Here is a 13,976-nt window from a genome sequence, read left to right on the forward strand (position 1 = left end):
TTTTGATGGGATCTATGCAGAAAAACAATGTTAGACCTTAGCGCACTAGTGAAGCTGTATATTATCTTGTACATAACGACTTTTAATGCTTAGGAAAGGCTGAACTTATTTTGAATCTGCAAAAAAATTTTTATGGTGAGAAGTTTTTGAAAAAGAGCACGAAAGAGCATGGCACACAATTCCCTATATTTGATTTTAACTCAACGTACACATATGCAATTTTCATGATTATAATCAGCAAAGCCTTAGCTTTATGGCAGCAGCATTGGCCTTGTTTTCCTGTTTTTTAAATGTATACTTTAGCAATAATGAGGTAATGAGTGTGTGGTGAGGAAGAGAGAAAGAAATTAAGACTTTTAACAGGCTTTTTGTCTTCTTGGTTTTGTTTCCTTTTATGTAAAACTCTCTGATCTGTGTATATGTTCATTAATGACTAAATGCAAAAATAAACCCATGTTTATATATTTACATACACATAGTATTTTATTTGAATAAAGTTATGCTTATTCATTTTGTGTTTTTCTTACATTGCAAAGTAAAAAGTATTTTGCAATGAGGACCCAATAAGTTAATGTTTATAGAAAAGTACCACAGCAGGAAAAAAAATTAAAACAAATACTTTATTGCATATTTTATAACACAGCAATGATGGTTGGAATTCTTCCATTTTCACGTTTCTGAATAAATTACTGCCTGTGGAGGTCTTTTTTTTTATCATGGAACAATATCCCATCTTGTGAGACTCTTGGCTTGACACTCAAACTCATTCTTATGAAAATATTTTCACATTGAAAAACACTGATAGACTTTTGCACACCATGTAAAAATGATACGAACATCTTTTATGCATTTAAGCACGGCAAACACAAATCAAAACTGTTCAGACATTTGAGATGATTGAAAACTCCCATAAACATCTTTTGTCTTGAAAAAGCAGTAAGCAGCAGTAAAATCCAAGAGAAGAGCAAGCCATGATATTCAGCAATAAACTAAAATAACAGAAAAGATGTGTTGTGTTGTTGAAATGTTTTTTTCTGTACACAGAAAGAGTAAGACATTCAAAACTGCTGAGGTCCGCTTCAACATATCAGTTGCTCCCAAAAAAAGTCACACATCCCCGACAAGGTACCTTTGTTTGGTGCAGAATTCTTCCTTTTCAAGGTTCTGTTGCCCTCTGAGATTTGTGCATCATTGTTGGAAGAGATGTTTAGAAAATCATTTTTGCAAGTTCAAACATAACCTACAAGAAAAAAAAGCAAAAGATGCAATGTTGTGTTAAAAACAGGGAATTTGATTAAATTGACATGACAGTACTTTCCCACATCTTTTATTTGCTCACCTCAATAGTAATGAGGATGACTATCATCCACTCCAACCTTAAACTGTGCTTCTCACTCAGATGGCTCCTCATCAGATCTGTTAACTGTGTACAATGTTCCAACTTCTCATTCACAACCTAAAAAACAGGAAATATTACATGCAAATTCTGTCTTTAAATTTTACATTTTTTTCATGTTTTTTTGAGCAGCATCTTTTGTTTGTTTTTTACATTGACTCTGCGGTTGATGCTGAGGAACTGGCAGGTTTTTTCGTAGAGTTTTTCCAGGTTTTCTCGGTCCCAGTAGAAGTCAGGTGTCATGAGCAGGTCTGACCTCAGGTTTATACAGTGTCTGCAAGAGAGGGGGATAAAAAAATCTGTACATCCTAGAGTTTAATTCATTTCTTATTCTTTTAACCTTAAAGTCAGACCTGATAAGTATAAAACCTAAGCCTTGTCTCTTAACAGGAAATATTTTTTTTACCAAAAAATAATGACTACATATAAGGATGGACCACAGGAACTTGGAAAGGCCAAGTATGAGCAAAATTTCTTCTAAAAGTTCTGCAGGCCTACATTTGAAATTATTACAGATTTCTAAAACATGAAATCCCCCAAATTTCCTAATACTTCCAAGATGCTACCGAAATTTTCCTAAAAGTTCTTAAACAACTTTTAAAATCCTATAAAACACCCTTAAATGTCCTCAAATATTTCTTAAATGTTAAAGTGAACTATAAAAAACCAAGGCCAAAGAATGAAATACAATTTTTCACCAAAACTCCCTGAAAAATACTAATCCAATTCCCCCCAAAATGCCAAAAGCTCCCTGAATATTCCATGGAAATTTATCCAAATTTTCCAAAGAAATTCCTCTTAACATCCAAACAAATTCTCTGAAATTGCCATGAAAATTTGGGAGAATGTCTGAGAAAATTCCAACCCAAAATTTCAAATCGTATTCCCCAAAATATACAAATAAATTCCCTAAATTCCCATCAAAGCACCTCAGAATTTCAAATCAAATCTCCTCTTTTTACATATATTCAGGAGGATAGTAAGATTATTTTGGGCCTTTTGCCTTTAATTAATAGGGCAGCAGAAAAGTGACAGGAAACATGGGGAGAGAGAGTGAGGCGAAGACCTGCAGTAAGTTCAGGAATCAATCCCTCGACAAGTGTGTTGAGGACTACAGCCTCAGTTTATGGGTGCCTGCTCTACCAACTGAGCTACACCAGAACCACTGAAGTTTAATTTATACGTGTCTTTAACTGCTCTGCTGTCAGAATTGGACAAAGCTTGAAGTAACAGCCAGAAGGAAATAAGAGAAAAAAATGACGTCAATCTTTCAAGAGTAAAGGAACATAGATGAATGTAAAAATGTGTTTCTGATAACCAGGCAGAACAGAAAACAACAGGAGAGTTTATGCTAACTCAAAGCGCTGAAAGCAAAAACCAGGAAAGCTGCAGTGCCTCTACATCACCATCTACTTAAAGAAGATTAAATTTACCTTAATGTGAAAAGCTCCCCAATCTTCTTCATGACCTCTGCCGAGGACAACTTCACTCTTCTGCCAGACTTCAACGTCTGAGAAATAAAGGGATAAGCATGTCAGCATTAAGAGTACACTTGTACATAATCAACCTCACAGACAGACAAAACAAGCATCACAAACAATCAATTATTCATGATTTTTCTCCATCTGCTGTGAGGTGTTCACTCTACCTCTGGTATAGATTGAATCGACTCCACAAAGTCATCTAATGACACTTCCCATATAGCCAGCTTCACTGGAAGAGAAAGCCAGATGTTAAACTCAGAAAAGAGACTATTTCATTAAACAGAACAATGAAAATGTGATTAGCAGAAGCCTGACTCACCTGACAAGCACAGTGCATTAGAAAAAGCAAATTTCTCCAGAACAGCATCATGTTGGTCCATGTTGTCATTCAGAAAAATGTTGCCACGTTGAAGCCTGGTACTGCCCCTGAAGAGGAAAAACTTTAGGTAAACACAGAAGTTTCTTAAAGTGATAAAAATGTGAATAAATAAATAGCAACAGCAGTGCAGAGCTACATACTCTGCAATAGTGTAGTTAATCTCCTCATTCTCCCAGTGGACTAATGCTACTTCATAGGGCTGGATCTCATGCTTTTCTAATATTCTCAACACCCTTTTAATCTGTAAAACAATGGAAACATCTAAACGTCAATTAAGAATTACTGAAAAAGGAAATATGTTTTTTTATATATAAAATGTTAAAGTTTTGTTTACCGTTTTCTCCTCTACATTCCAGAAGACAACTGAGCCCTCCCTGAAATTTCAGGAGGACAAATTATCAATTTTCCTCTCCCATCATAGCAAAACAAGTATTTGATCTAGGATTCTTTAATAATTAAGAAAAATATATGCCTACCGTACAACCAATACATTATAATTCAGATCTAGTTGTAAAATCTTTCCTTAATTTGTAAACAAAACATTTTTCTTTCCCTATTAAGGAAATCACCGATCCAAGAGGACTTGGGTAGTAAAACCAATATTTTGTATTATTTTGGTAGAAAGTTCTACTTCAAATTCATTACATTATTGACAGCAGAGTCAATAACACATATTTGTAAGTCTTCAAGGAGTATTAATGTTTAACCCCTGCCTCAGCTTATTTCCATGCATCTAAAAATATAATTATGTCCAAGATAAAGCCCTTCAAAATGCACATCCTAACTTTACCTGAAGAAGAAGATGAGAGCGTCATCATCTGGTTTAGCAGCCATATCTGTGCTTATCAGCAGCACATTTGAGGCATCTGAAATCCAAACATGTTTTCATAAATGGTTCTATGGTTCCAAACTGAATTCACTCCCTGGAGTGAGTTATTAATATTTCAGTGGTACCTCTTGGTAATTCCATCTCGTAGAAGTCATTGCTTATCAGGTCATGGCAAAGTGTCGGCAAATGATACTGATCTGCTGTTGCATAGGCAATACACTGCATCATATCCTATAGAGAAAACACAGGGAGAAATTAGCAGTCTTAATAAAACATGGCATTAAAAAAAACATTCATCTGATGACCGGCATGATCACCTGGACCTCACTCTGGGAAGGCAGATTGGCTCTAGAGGGCTGTTTCGTTCTTGGTCCTTTGGGAACCCTTTTTCCAGGCACCCAAGATGGTTTTAAAGGCGTTTTAAAAACTGACTTCACAATGTTGGTTGAATAAAACCGCGTCTGTCCACTTCTACATGTTGTCAGCATCCCAGGCTCAGTGTTGCTAAGACTTTTAATTCCATGTACAGGTGGCAGAACATCCTTCCTGTACTTCTGTAGGTGGTGAAAAGTGTCTGAATGACAAGTCCTTGAAATTATCCCAGGAAAAGTGGAATGAGTCCTCCTGGGTTTGGTTTCATACTTGTGTGGTTGGAGAGACTGGGAGAGACTGGCTGAGGCACAGAAGAAGACTGGTTTCCTCTCTGAAAGCAGCTGAGCCCCCAGTCTGGACCACAACGACCGATGAAGCATCTCAGCACGTACAGGTGTACAGGTGAGCTGGAACACAAGAGACATGAAGGTAGTATTTAATAAGGAGAATATATTCATATTTAAGATGTCAAGCACTATATCTTCAATTTGAACCACCTTAGTAAACTAGCAAGGTGATATAAAGTCACTGAGTTTAATCTGAGCCATCTGAAATCCAAAGCTAATTCAATAAATGGATCAATACAGGCGTGTCTGACCTTGACAACATTAGCTATCAATAAAAGCCTTGCTAACCTAGCAGTCTAGTTATACGCTGTATCATTGCTGAATATACAGTGTAAATATTACAAAAAAGAATACGGTTTTAGACCAAATACTTGCTTTAATTAAGTCAGTGGTGTAGGAAACCTGCTGCTGAAGATCAGCGTGAGGCTGATAATGTTGTTAGCTGTTGGGAACTTACCGTTAAATGAGAAGATGCGACTCAATTAGATCCGGTTTTCAGGGGAAAGTTCTAATAAAACGGCGGTTAAACTAAGAGTGTACTTACAGTAAAATAATGGTCTTAAGTACAGTACATTGCACCCTCAAAGCCAGTGCCAGAGGGAGGCGTGTTTGGCGTTTGCTAATAAAGTTTTGTATGTGTGCCGCTCATTTCCTGGTTTGGTGACGTAATCCGTCTGTTTACTTCTTTTCCCCGTGTTTAGACTGGCAGGCCAGAGTCCTGACTTGACGTTCTATTTTACTTCTGTTTTGTACGGCCAGTGCATTCAAATCTCTTTTAGAATTATGTAAATACTTAAAATATGTTTCTTTATTAATAATAAAAATGTCTCACCGGAAAATTAACCCTTCAGGTACCAGTCGGGGCAAGTTGCGAGTGAGGGCTCGAACTTGCTAATATGTCTCTAATTTCAAGTGCTATAAAGCCTTACTATTACATTCCACTCTTTTATTTAGTCGACTATATGTTATCTTTACCCGTTTTTTTATCCTCACGTTATGAAGACAATTTCTTACATTTACGCGTTTCTCTATTTGATTCAATAGCAGACGCCGAAAACTATCACAAGACGTAACTTACCTATACTATGATGACGTTCATTTTTAAACAAATACAAACATAAGTCAAGAGCATAAAACGAGAACCTTTAAATGTGACTTTTTAAAAATGTGACCGTTTTGTTTGCCTTATTTCATTTAACTTGAATTCATATGCGTACATTCAAAACGTACAGACTAACTTTAAGCGTACAGTCAGTTAAAAGACTACAGTTTTTGGGGTATACAGCAAATTACAATGGGTAAATCACAGTATGAAAAATATTATTCGAACTTGGGGAATGTGGAGGAATGACCTCCTGCAAGTCTTTACTCGGGGCTTACAAGATCCCTGCAAAATTCCTTGACCTTCATTGCATCAGCTTCTTTCTTTGTCATTTTAATTTAATGCACACACCCTGACTTTGAGATGTATTTTCATTATTAATCAAAAGAGAAATGCACCTTAAGATCTCTATCTACATTTAAGTTTGTAGTAATATTAAGTTCTCCGCCACAGCGCCCCTCCTGGTGAAGTCAATTATAGCCAGTGTTTGGTGTTGCCAGGAGACTTCTTAAAACAGAAACAAGTCTCTCCTGAATATTCACTTCACCTGCAAAACTTCTCATTATAGAAGTTATGGAAAACTCTAAAGAGGTATGACAACACAACAAAACTTTACACAAGTTTACATGTAGCTCTGTTAATTGCATTAATTTTTTTTATAGGGCTTCAAGTAAGTTTCCCCAAATGTTTGCAGATTATTAGCAAGGTTAATTTATTTTGCATTCAGTCAAAAGTGTAAACACTCACTTTTATGGAATTTATGGTGACTCTATTTTATTACCAGGTGGAGGATTCTCATGAGAAGGAGAGGCTGAAGATGAGGATAGCTGTTTTGGAGGAAAGTGTGAAGTCCTGTGAGGTGGAGTGTAAAGCCAGCAGGGAGACGGTGCTGAGGCTGGTGGGAGAGCTGGACCGAGAGAGAAGGAAGACTGCTAGCAGTGCTGCAGCCCTTGATTCACTTAAACTGGTATTTTTACAGCTTTTTGAACTCCTCTAACTTGAATTTATAGCAAACTGACAACACCCTCAGCAAGAAGGACTGGCCTAATGGCAAAAGAAAATGATCAAGAATGTTTTGGGGTCTTCTGAATGTTGATAGAAAATTTGTCCTGCAGAGTTGAAGTTTTAAAATAGTTTTATTGTACATATCTGACATTTTTATGGCACAACTCTGTGGCTCTTTTTCTTATTTCTTTTAGGAGCTGGATGGCCTGGTGGAGGGCAGGAGGAGTGTAGAGATGGAGAGGGGGACCCTAATGGAGAGAGTGGAGGCCAGCAAGAGAGTAATAGAGGCAGCCAGGAGAGAGTCTCACTGTTTGGAGAAACAAGTGGAGGAACTTGAAAGAAAGCTACTGTTCAGCCAAAGAGAGACTCAGAGAACTGAGGAGAAACTGCAGATGTTCCTGGAAAAGGTAGCAGGTGTGCTGCAGAGGAAGTCTGACAGTGTCATCATGCCCATGGAGAGGGACGTTTTAGAAAACTTGGACAACCTCTGCAATAAGGTGAGGAATCTAAAAAGGACTTTAACAAAACTAATGGTGCATGGAGAAAAATGTAGTCAGGTCTTTGTAGAAAGCTTAAAACTCCAGATTTATCACATGGACTAGGTTATTTCTAACACTGGCTCTTACATCTATTGTCACAATAAATCCTGAGTTTTCTGGTCTATAAAAGTGCTTCTACTCTGAGATGAGTACCCTTACCACATGTTTTGATGGCAGTCCTTTTCAGAGATGGAGGCCCGTCTGTCTCGTGTCTCTGAGGAGCTCAGCGATCAGACGGAGCTGCAGCAGAGTGCACAGCAGAGGGCTCAGCTTGCAGAGCAGCAAGTGCAGGACCTGAGGGAGAGACTGCAAGCTCTGGAGACTGAGCTGCTGACTGCAGACATGCATCGGGACGGGCTGAGACACAGCAAAATGCATGTGAGTAAAAGCACAATATCATGTTGAGTGTTAGTATTTAAAATAGAAAGTAATCCATAGAAAGTCATTAGTTCTGTGGGGACAAATCCATGGTTTCTGTGTGTGTTTCAACAGTATGAGGAGTTCTTGGAGCAGCTGTCAGAGACAATGAAGGTTGATAGTATTGCAGAGGATCTTGGGTTTGACATGAGGCTTAAACTCATCCTGTCACGTGCCGAGCAGCTTGTTAAACAAGAGACAACAGCTCTGGTAGAGAACAAAAGTCTAACTTACAGTCTACAGAGAAAGGTAGGCTTACAGTTATTGAATGGCAGAATTAAAGGCACATTCGGAGACTTAGTTTGAGTCATTACATATTATTATTATTATTATAAAGCATTTAAAAAAAAACTTTCTCCTATTTCAACTGTACCTAGCAGAATTTAATTGTGTAGATGCAGCAAAAACATGATTAAAGAAAGAGTCTTCTGATGAGTCACATTTAAAAAGTATAAAATAACACCATTCTTAACAGTTAAAGTCACAGAAAGACCAACTGGAGAGTAAAGGTCTTCACATCCAGCTGCTGAGGAAGAAAGTGTCTGAGTTGGAGGAGGAGAAGAGGAGCAGGTCAGCACTGGCTGTGGAACGAGATGACGCTCATGTAGAGGTCAAGAGGCTGCAGAAAAAACTGGAGCGACTTCAGAGTGAGCTGAGGGCTAGCAAGCAGTCTAACACTGAGCTCAATGCCCAGCTGTCCCACACCAATGAACTCAAGGTAGAGGGGAGAAGGGTTTGGACTCCACTTCAGTCCAGAGGAGTTTTTACCTCTTAATTTATCATTTGTCTGTAAATATCAGCACCTGCAGACTGCAGGAGGGTTAATGATTTGTAAATATGCACCTATTATGTAAAGTGTTTAATTTAAGCATTATTTAAGGATCAATAGAGAAACATCATGTAACATCTTCCTCACTGAACACCTCTGTCTGACGTACCAAGCTGAAAGTGATGGAGCAGAGTCAGACTGTGCAGGAGCAGAGAAAGAGGCTGGATCAGCTGGTGGAGGGGAAGACCAAGGTGGAGAAGAAGCTGAACACGGTGAGCTCAGACCTGCAGAGCCAAGAAAAGAAGACCAAAGAGGACCAGCAACAACTTAACCTCCTCAGACAGAGCCTGGCTCAGCTGTCTGAGAGGGAGAGAGAGGTGAGGGAGTGAGGGCAGCTCTTTGGACAGTCTGATTTTTAACACTAGATCCGCCGTGGATCTCCATATACCTAAAACAGCCAACGGGTCAAATTTACCTGTCATTAAAGTGCCTTAATTTTCATAAATAGCATTTATCAAAGATAGTTAATTACTGACATTAAACAGCTTATTAACTACAGATAGCAAACTAGATCACTGTTGGAAGATGATCCATCACATAGAAAACTGTATTTGGACTGATTGCTCATCCCAAACTTCCTCATCACCAGATTCTTCTTCATTAAACGCACTGAGAGTACATTTTGACATTCAACAATGGTAAATGTCTTTTTTTCCCTGTTGTATCCATGTTGAAGGTTAATCTATCGATTTCTGATTAGGCATTGCTGTAATGGAGAGAAGGTATTTCCATTGTGCCATCTATTAATTGCTGGTGTTAAATAAAACAGTGGAAAAATCAAGGTTTTCTTATGGGTTAAATTTGACCTGCATGGTGGTTCTAGATATAAATGTCCATTAACAAAATTTGAACCAGTCTACTGTGGCAGGAAAAACTGAAGTCTCAAAGTGCATAAATTGGAAAGTTGACATGGAAAACATCCGCTTTAATCAAGAACAAATGCATGAGTATGTCTTTTTGGGGATCATATTCACTAATAATAACTGACGGTGGATTAATGTGAAATGGATCAAACATTAAGCTGACATTTAAAGCCTATTGGGAAGTTGTGGTGGGCCTGATGTGGTCCCCGGACTTTTGAAATAAGAAGGATGAGGGTTTTTTGGTCAGAAAGCACAGCCTAAACATGTACAGAAGATTACCCAAACTGCTCAACTTTGTCCAGAGGTCACCAAAATCAAAATCTTAGGATTGAAAAGGCAGATAATAATAAAAGAAGTCTTTCTGAGGTAATGTTTAGCTCATTTGTTATTAACTTAATGAATATAATAAATATAATTTCAAATCTAGGCTATCATTGTTGTGCTATGTACTCTGGGTAGTTGCATTGTTCTTTGCACATTTCTAACTGTGGCCTACATCCCAGTAATGCCTACCTTACTGCCCTCTTCACTGTAACTGCACTTGAGTTAAAATTATAAAGGTTTATAAGGTGACACGTAGAAGAAGATGCAAGAAGGACAATGCAAACATTTGATATCAATATGAAGTAAATTATACAGCCATTTGGCCTATTATTATATTTCTACTTCAAAATGTAGAAATCTATTGTGTTTCTCTGAACAACATACATTTAAAATACACCAATGTTAACCTGACATGTCTTACTATGCCTCAAATGAATGACAACTTTGTTCTGTATGATGGAGATGAAATTCAGATTCAGTATTTTTGCTCTACAAACATGGCTGACACAGTCAGGTACACCTTCAACGTGTATTAGATAACCCTAATAAAATTCATTTATCATAAAATATTCATTTAGCTATTACTCTAGAATATTTTGGGTAGACCTACTTATTTTCTGTCTCTACATTTTATTCCCATTTCTTAATCCCCTCTCCTAGGATGGCAAAGTCAAAATTTCACTGAAGTACACTAGTGCATTGCTTTGTAATGCATTACTGCTAACAGTGCTGGAGAATATGAAATTGTTAACTCAAAATATGTAATCATGTCTCAGACTCAGGCCATGGGCGAGTGGTAATCATATAATCTGCTCTTCTATGCCTGTTAATATCAATGTGATCCTTAAGTCCTGAAGCAGCAGAAGTTAAAAGACAATGTGCAAACTCTAGAAGTCAATTTTTAAGAGAAATACAAGGAATGGCTATTTAAAAACGAGACTAATGCTGTTATACAATTTTATCGAACATGAACATTTTTCAACGTCCCTCTTGGTCAATCTCCTCTCCTTCTGCATTAACACACTGCTGCATTCAGGCTTCCACTGAACAAAGCAGTGCAGTAGGCCTTCTTTAGACAGTTGTCTCAGATCCTCTGTCATTCTTTGTTTGTTTGTTTGTACCACAGGCTGTTTATCATTTGTTGGATGGGCTACTTAAAATGTGAAGGGTAAATTAAGAGTATACCCACTACACCACAGATTAAATTGTACATTTTTTAAAAATCTACCAAAATCACATCCCTGCACAGCTCCTCCATTACATTTGTTGTACAAATGTATTCTTTTTATAGTGTTCATTTTTGGTGTATATTCATTACTTAATGTTATTGAAGTTCACTAATAGTGAAAGTTCTGATATTTAATAGCTATTTTATTTTATTTTACTATTATTTTCAAAGTTTGCACCAAAAACCCAATGAGAAATTCCTTGTTCATGTAAATCTACCAACCAGTAACCCTGACTAACTAATAAGATACTGAAAAAGCTTGAAATGAGTTGGTTTTGACCCACTGAATTGAAGATGGCTCTTCTGAAAATGAAATGAAAACCTTTTTTCCGTTTTTTTTAGTTGGTGGATTTCCGAATGGTTGTTTCCAAAATGTTGGGAGTTGACGACACAGACCTGGCTCTTCCAAATTATGAAATTATCAAACTACTGGAGACCCTTCTTCACTCTCATCATCATCACCACCTTCATCATCACGCTAACATGCCCTGGAACTGTCCAGCTCACCAGAGGTCTCACCTCCCCCAAGTCCAGGACCTTCATGACAGCTCACCTTTGGATTTTCCTGCCTCTGTGTCTGCCTTTCCAGGTGATGTCAATCCTCTTCAGGAAGCCTAGAAGTTCTTTATGCCAATCTACAAAAAAGTCAAGATTATACTGCACTCTTAAAATATAACACTATGGAATGATCTATCAAACACCAAGTTTTCTGGTTGTGTTTTCAGGGAAAGCCCTCAGTATATAGGTAAATAAAAATGACATTAATAAAGGAAATAAAAGACGGTTATCAAAATGAGGATTTGGCATTCATTGTTTTTTTCCATGGGCGCATATACATATATTTCTCATATTCATATATACACATGGTAAATAATCCCAGACTGTTATACATTTGATACGCAATAGACAGTCATACAAAATATACAGCAGTTCTATATATATATCATTATTCTCAATCATAAAGTCGCATTTATATTTAGTTTAAAAAATAAAACAGCGATATGTATAAAGACCATGAATGAACAAAGTTAAAGGTTAATCTCTTGAAATGTGTCTGCCTTTGATATTAAAACAGGACTTGGCTTAAATAAATCTTACATGAATCAGTGTCATTCAAGTTAAAAATGGATTCTTTACCACAGACACAACCATTTGTTAGTAAATAAAAACAATGATGAGAGATGCATGCCAAAATACAGGTAAAAAAATATTGCAATGTGAGATATTAAATGTTATTTTTGTTATTTTTTACAAATTTTTGAGTTACAAGCAAATTCACAGGCTAAATCTTGCTTTGACTTTGGTGCTATCCACTGACAGATCTCCTCAGAGAAATAGGACATGAAAACTCCACTGATTTGATCTTCATTCATTCAGTTCAAATGTCCACTGTGGGCAAACAGTTTCTTCAGTTTTGTCACACCAAAGATGCTCCTTTATGGACACAGCATTACAGAGAGTAACATAGAGAGATGTTAGATCCTATGTGCTACACACGTAGATATTATCTGTAGATGGCAGCTGTTTTTCTGCAGTACAAATGGATGACCATGATCAATTTATGCTCCAGACATAACAACATTTAACAATATCAACGTGTTTCCAATTCAAGTCGTACTGATGAAAGAACACTGCAATGAAACGCGCTTTCAGCCGGCCGGCCTACACTGGAGGTGGTCCATTAGTGTAGCTCAGCATCGGGTATAAGGAATTAGCAAAGTTGTTGGACTGAGCGCAGTAGTCCTCCTCAGAGAGCGGCAGCAGGAAGGCAAAGACCACTAACAGGAGCAGGAAGAACTGGAGAGGCAGCGCGAACCAGAGGACTCGCCACAGCAAAGAAGACCCAGGAGCTGTTGATGTGTCCAGATCAGAAGGGGAGGAAACGGATCCAGCGCCGGGAGACCTGCTCACACACAAGCATTCACAACGCAGCACAGACTGACGTTTAGTTTCTATGTTTCTGTTTCTGCATCCCTATTTCAGGCCTGTGTAACCCCATTATTGAGGTTACCTTCTGCACACTTCTCTGCTGTTTACAAAAATAAACTCAGCCAAAATAACTGACAAATCAAATCAGTCTAATTCAATAAAAATATTCACTTCTCAGAACATGTCAGTAATCTAATATCCTCATCTGCAGGAGCCTCACTGTTTAGGTGTTGTCTACTAACTTTCAATCCAAATAAGACCTCAGTTCAGCAGCAGGGGAACTGCACAACAGTGCTGGACGTGAGCACCATGCAGTGACTGAACGACATCGCCAACATGAGTCGTATCAATGTTGGGACAATGCTTCACATTGTGGTCTACATGCTGTCTGAGACTGGGGTGGATAAACACAGTTACAAAGACAGTCACAAAACAAACTTTACAATCCTACACCAAACAAATACATTTGATATGTGAGCTAGCATTCCTTTGGAAAGGATGTTAGGATAAGAGACAAAGGGCATGCTGCAGGTATCAGCTCAACAGTAGACGTATTTTACAAAAACACTCTAAACGTTTGTTCTGTTGAAAATGCAAAGCATGCCGAGGCGAAAGGAGCATAGAGATTAGAAACAGCTTCGTTGAGCAGGTAGTTTATTTAAGCTTTTGTTTCCTTCACAAAAAGAGTTTGAGGGAAAGTGGTTAATGTTTTCTTTAGGGATGCACAACATTATTGGCATGATTTCGGTTTCAGCAGATATTAGTTTAAAATGTGAGATATGAGAATTTCTGTCAATCTTCATAACTGATGTTTTGGCTTTAGAAATCTGCCTCTATGAGCCTCTATGAGCCTAATAGAGTCATATGAGATTTCTCAGCACACTGGACCACAGTTGAATTTTCTGATTTAATCATCTGTTTATGAAATGTCAA

The 13,976-nt window shown here is 37.7% G+C and overlaps 3 protein-coding genes across 5 annotated transcripts in view; 1 reads left to right on the top strand and 2 right to left on the bottom strand.

Annotated features, from left to right (window-relative positions):
• Positions 1-601: 601 nt before the first annotated feature.
• rmnd1 (required for meiotic nuclear division 1 homolog) lies at positions 602-5,427 on the bottom strand. 2 transcript variants are annotated; one of them, XM_041812040.1, is made up of 12 exons: positions 5,265-5,427; positions 4,406-4,867; positions 4,214-4,319; positions 4,050-4,125; positions 3,594-3,633; positions 3,400-3,500; positions 3,200-3,306; positions 3,045-3,109; positions 2,830-2,906; positions 1,550-1,670; positions 1,340-1,456; positions 602-1,240 (listed from the first exon to the last, which is right to left on the bottom strand). In XM_041812040.1, the coding sequence occupies exons 2-12, from the start codon at positions 4,838-4,840 to the stop codon at positions 1,208-1,210; spliced, it is 1,278 nt and encodes a 425-aa protein (XP_041667974.1). In that variant the 5' UTR covers positions 4,841-4,867; positions 5,265-5,427; the 3' UTR covers positions 602-1,207. The 2 variants fall into 2 exon arrangements, with proteins under 2 accessions (XP_041667974.1, XP_041667975.1); XM_041812041.1 differs by lacking the exons at positions 3,400-3,500; positions 3,594-3,633.
• A 984-nt stretch (positions 5,428-6,411) lies between these two features.
• ccdc170 (coiled-coil domain containing 170) lies at positions 6,412-11,732 on the top strand. The gene is made up of 8 exons (XM_041813200.1): positions 6,412-6,500; positions 6,694-6,876; positions 7,109-7,411; positions 7,631-7,831; positions 7,946-8,119; positions 8,346-8,588; positions 8,813-9,016; positions 11,457-11,732. The coding sequence occupies exons 1-8, from the start codon at positions 6,483-6,485 to the stop codon at positions 11,730-11,732; spliced, it is 1,602 nt and encodes a 533-aa protein (XP_041669134.1). The 5' UTR covers positions 6,412-6,482.
• A 189-nt stretch (positions 11,733-11,921) lies between these two features.
• Positions 11,922-13,976, bottom strand: part of syne1b (spectrin repeat containing, nuclear envelope 1b) — a 106,232-nt gene continuing 104,177 nt past the window's right edge. For both annotated transcript variants that reach the window (XM_041811993.1, XM_041811992.1), the window contains one exon: positions 11,922-13,017. In XM_041811993.1, coding sequence (XP_041667927.1) covers positions 12,777-13,017 — 241 coding nt within the window. In that variant the 3' untranslated portion in view covers positions 11,922-12,776. The remainder of the gene's footprint in view (positions 13,018-13,976) is intronic.

This window comes from Cheilinus undulatus, linkage group 18 (genome assembly GCF_018320785.1).
Source record: "Cheilinus undulatus linkage group 18, ASM1832078v1, whole genome shotgun sequence".
NCBI classification, from domain to species: domain Eukaryota; kingdom Metazoa; phylum Chordata; class Actinopteri; order Labriformes; family Labridae; genus Cheilinus; species Cheilinus undulatus.

What these genes read in the sequence shown, in the direction of transcription:
- rmnd1 (XM_041812040.1), bottom strand. Translation starts at nt 4,840, where the DNA reads ATGCTTCATCGGTCGTTGTGGTCCAGACTGGGGGCTCAGCTGCTTTCA. An exon ending in CTTCCCAGAGTGAGGTCCAG is followed by an intron (nt 4,320 to 4,405) that starts GTGATCATGCCG and finishes TTTTCTCTATAG; the next exon opens with GATATGATGCAGTGTATTGC. An exon ending in TAATGCACTGTGCTTGTCAG is followed by an intron (nt 3,110 to 3,199) that starts GTGAGTCAGGCT and finishes TTTCTCTTCCAG; the next exon opens with TGAAGCTGGCTATATGGGAA.
- ccdc170 (XM_041813200.1), top strand. An exon ending in CCCACACCAATGAACTCAAG is followed by an intron (nt 8,589 to 8,812) that starts GTAGAGGGGAGA and finishes TGACGTACCAAG; the next exon opens with CTGAAAGTGATGGAGCAGAG. An exon ending in TGTCTGAGAGGGAGAGAGAG is followed by an intron (nt 9,017 to 11,456) that starts GTGAGGGAGTGA and finishes CGTTTTTTTTAG; the next exon opens with TTGGTGGATTTCCGAATGGT.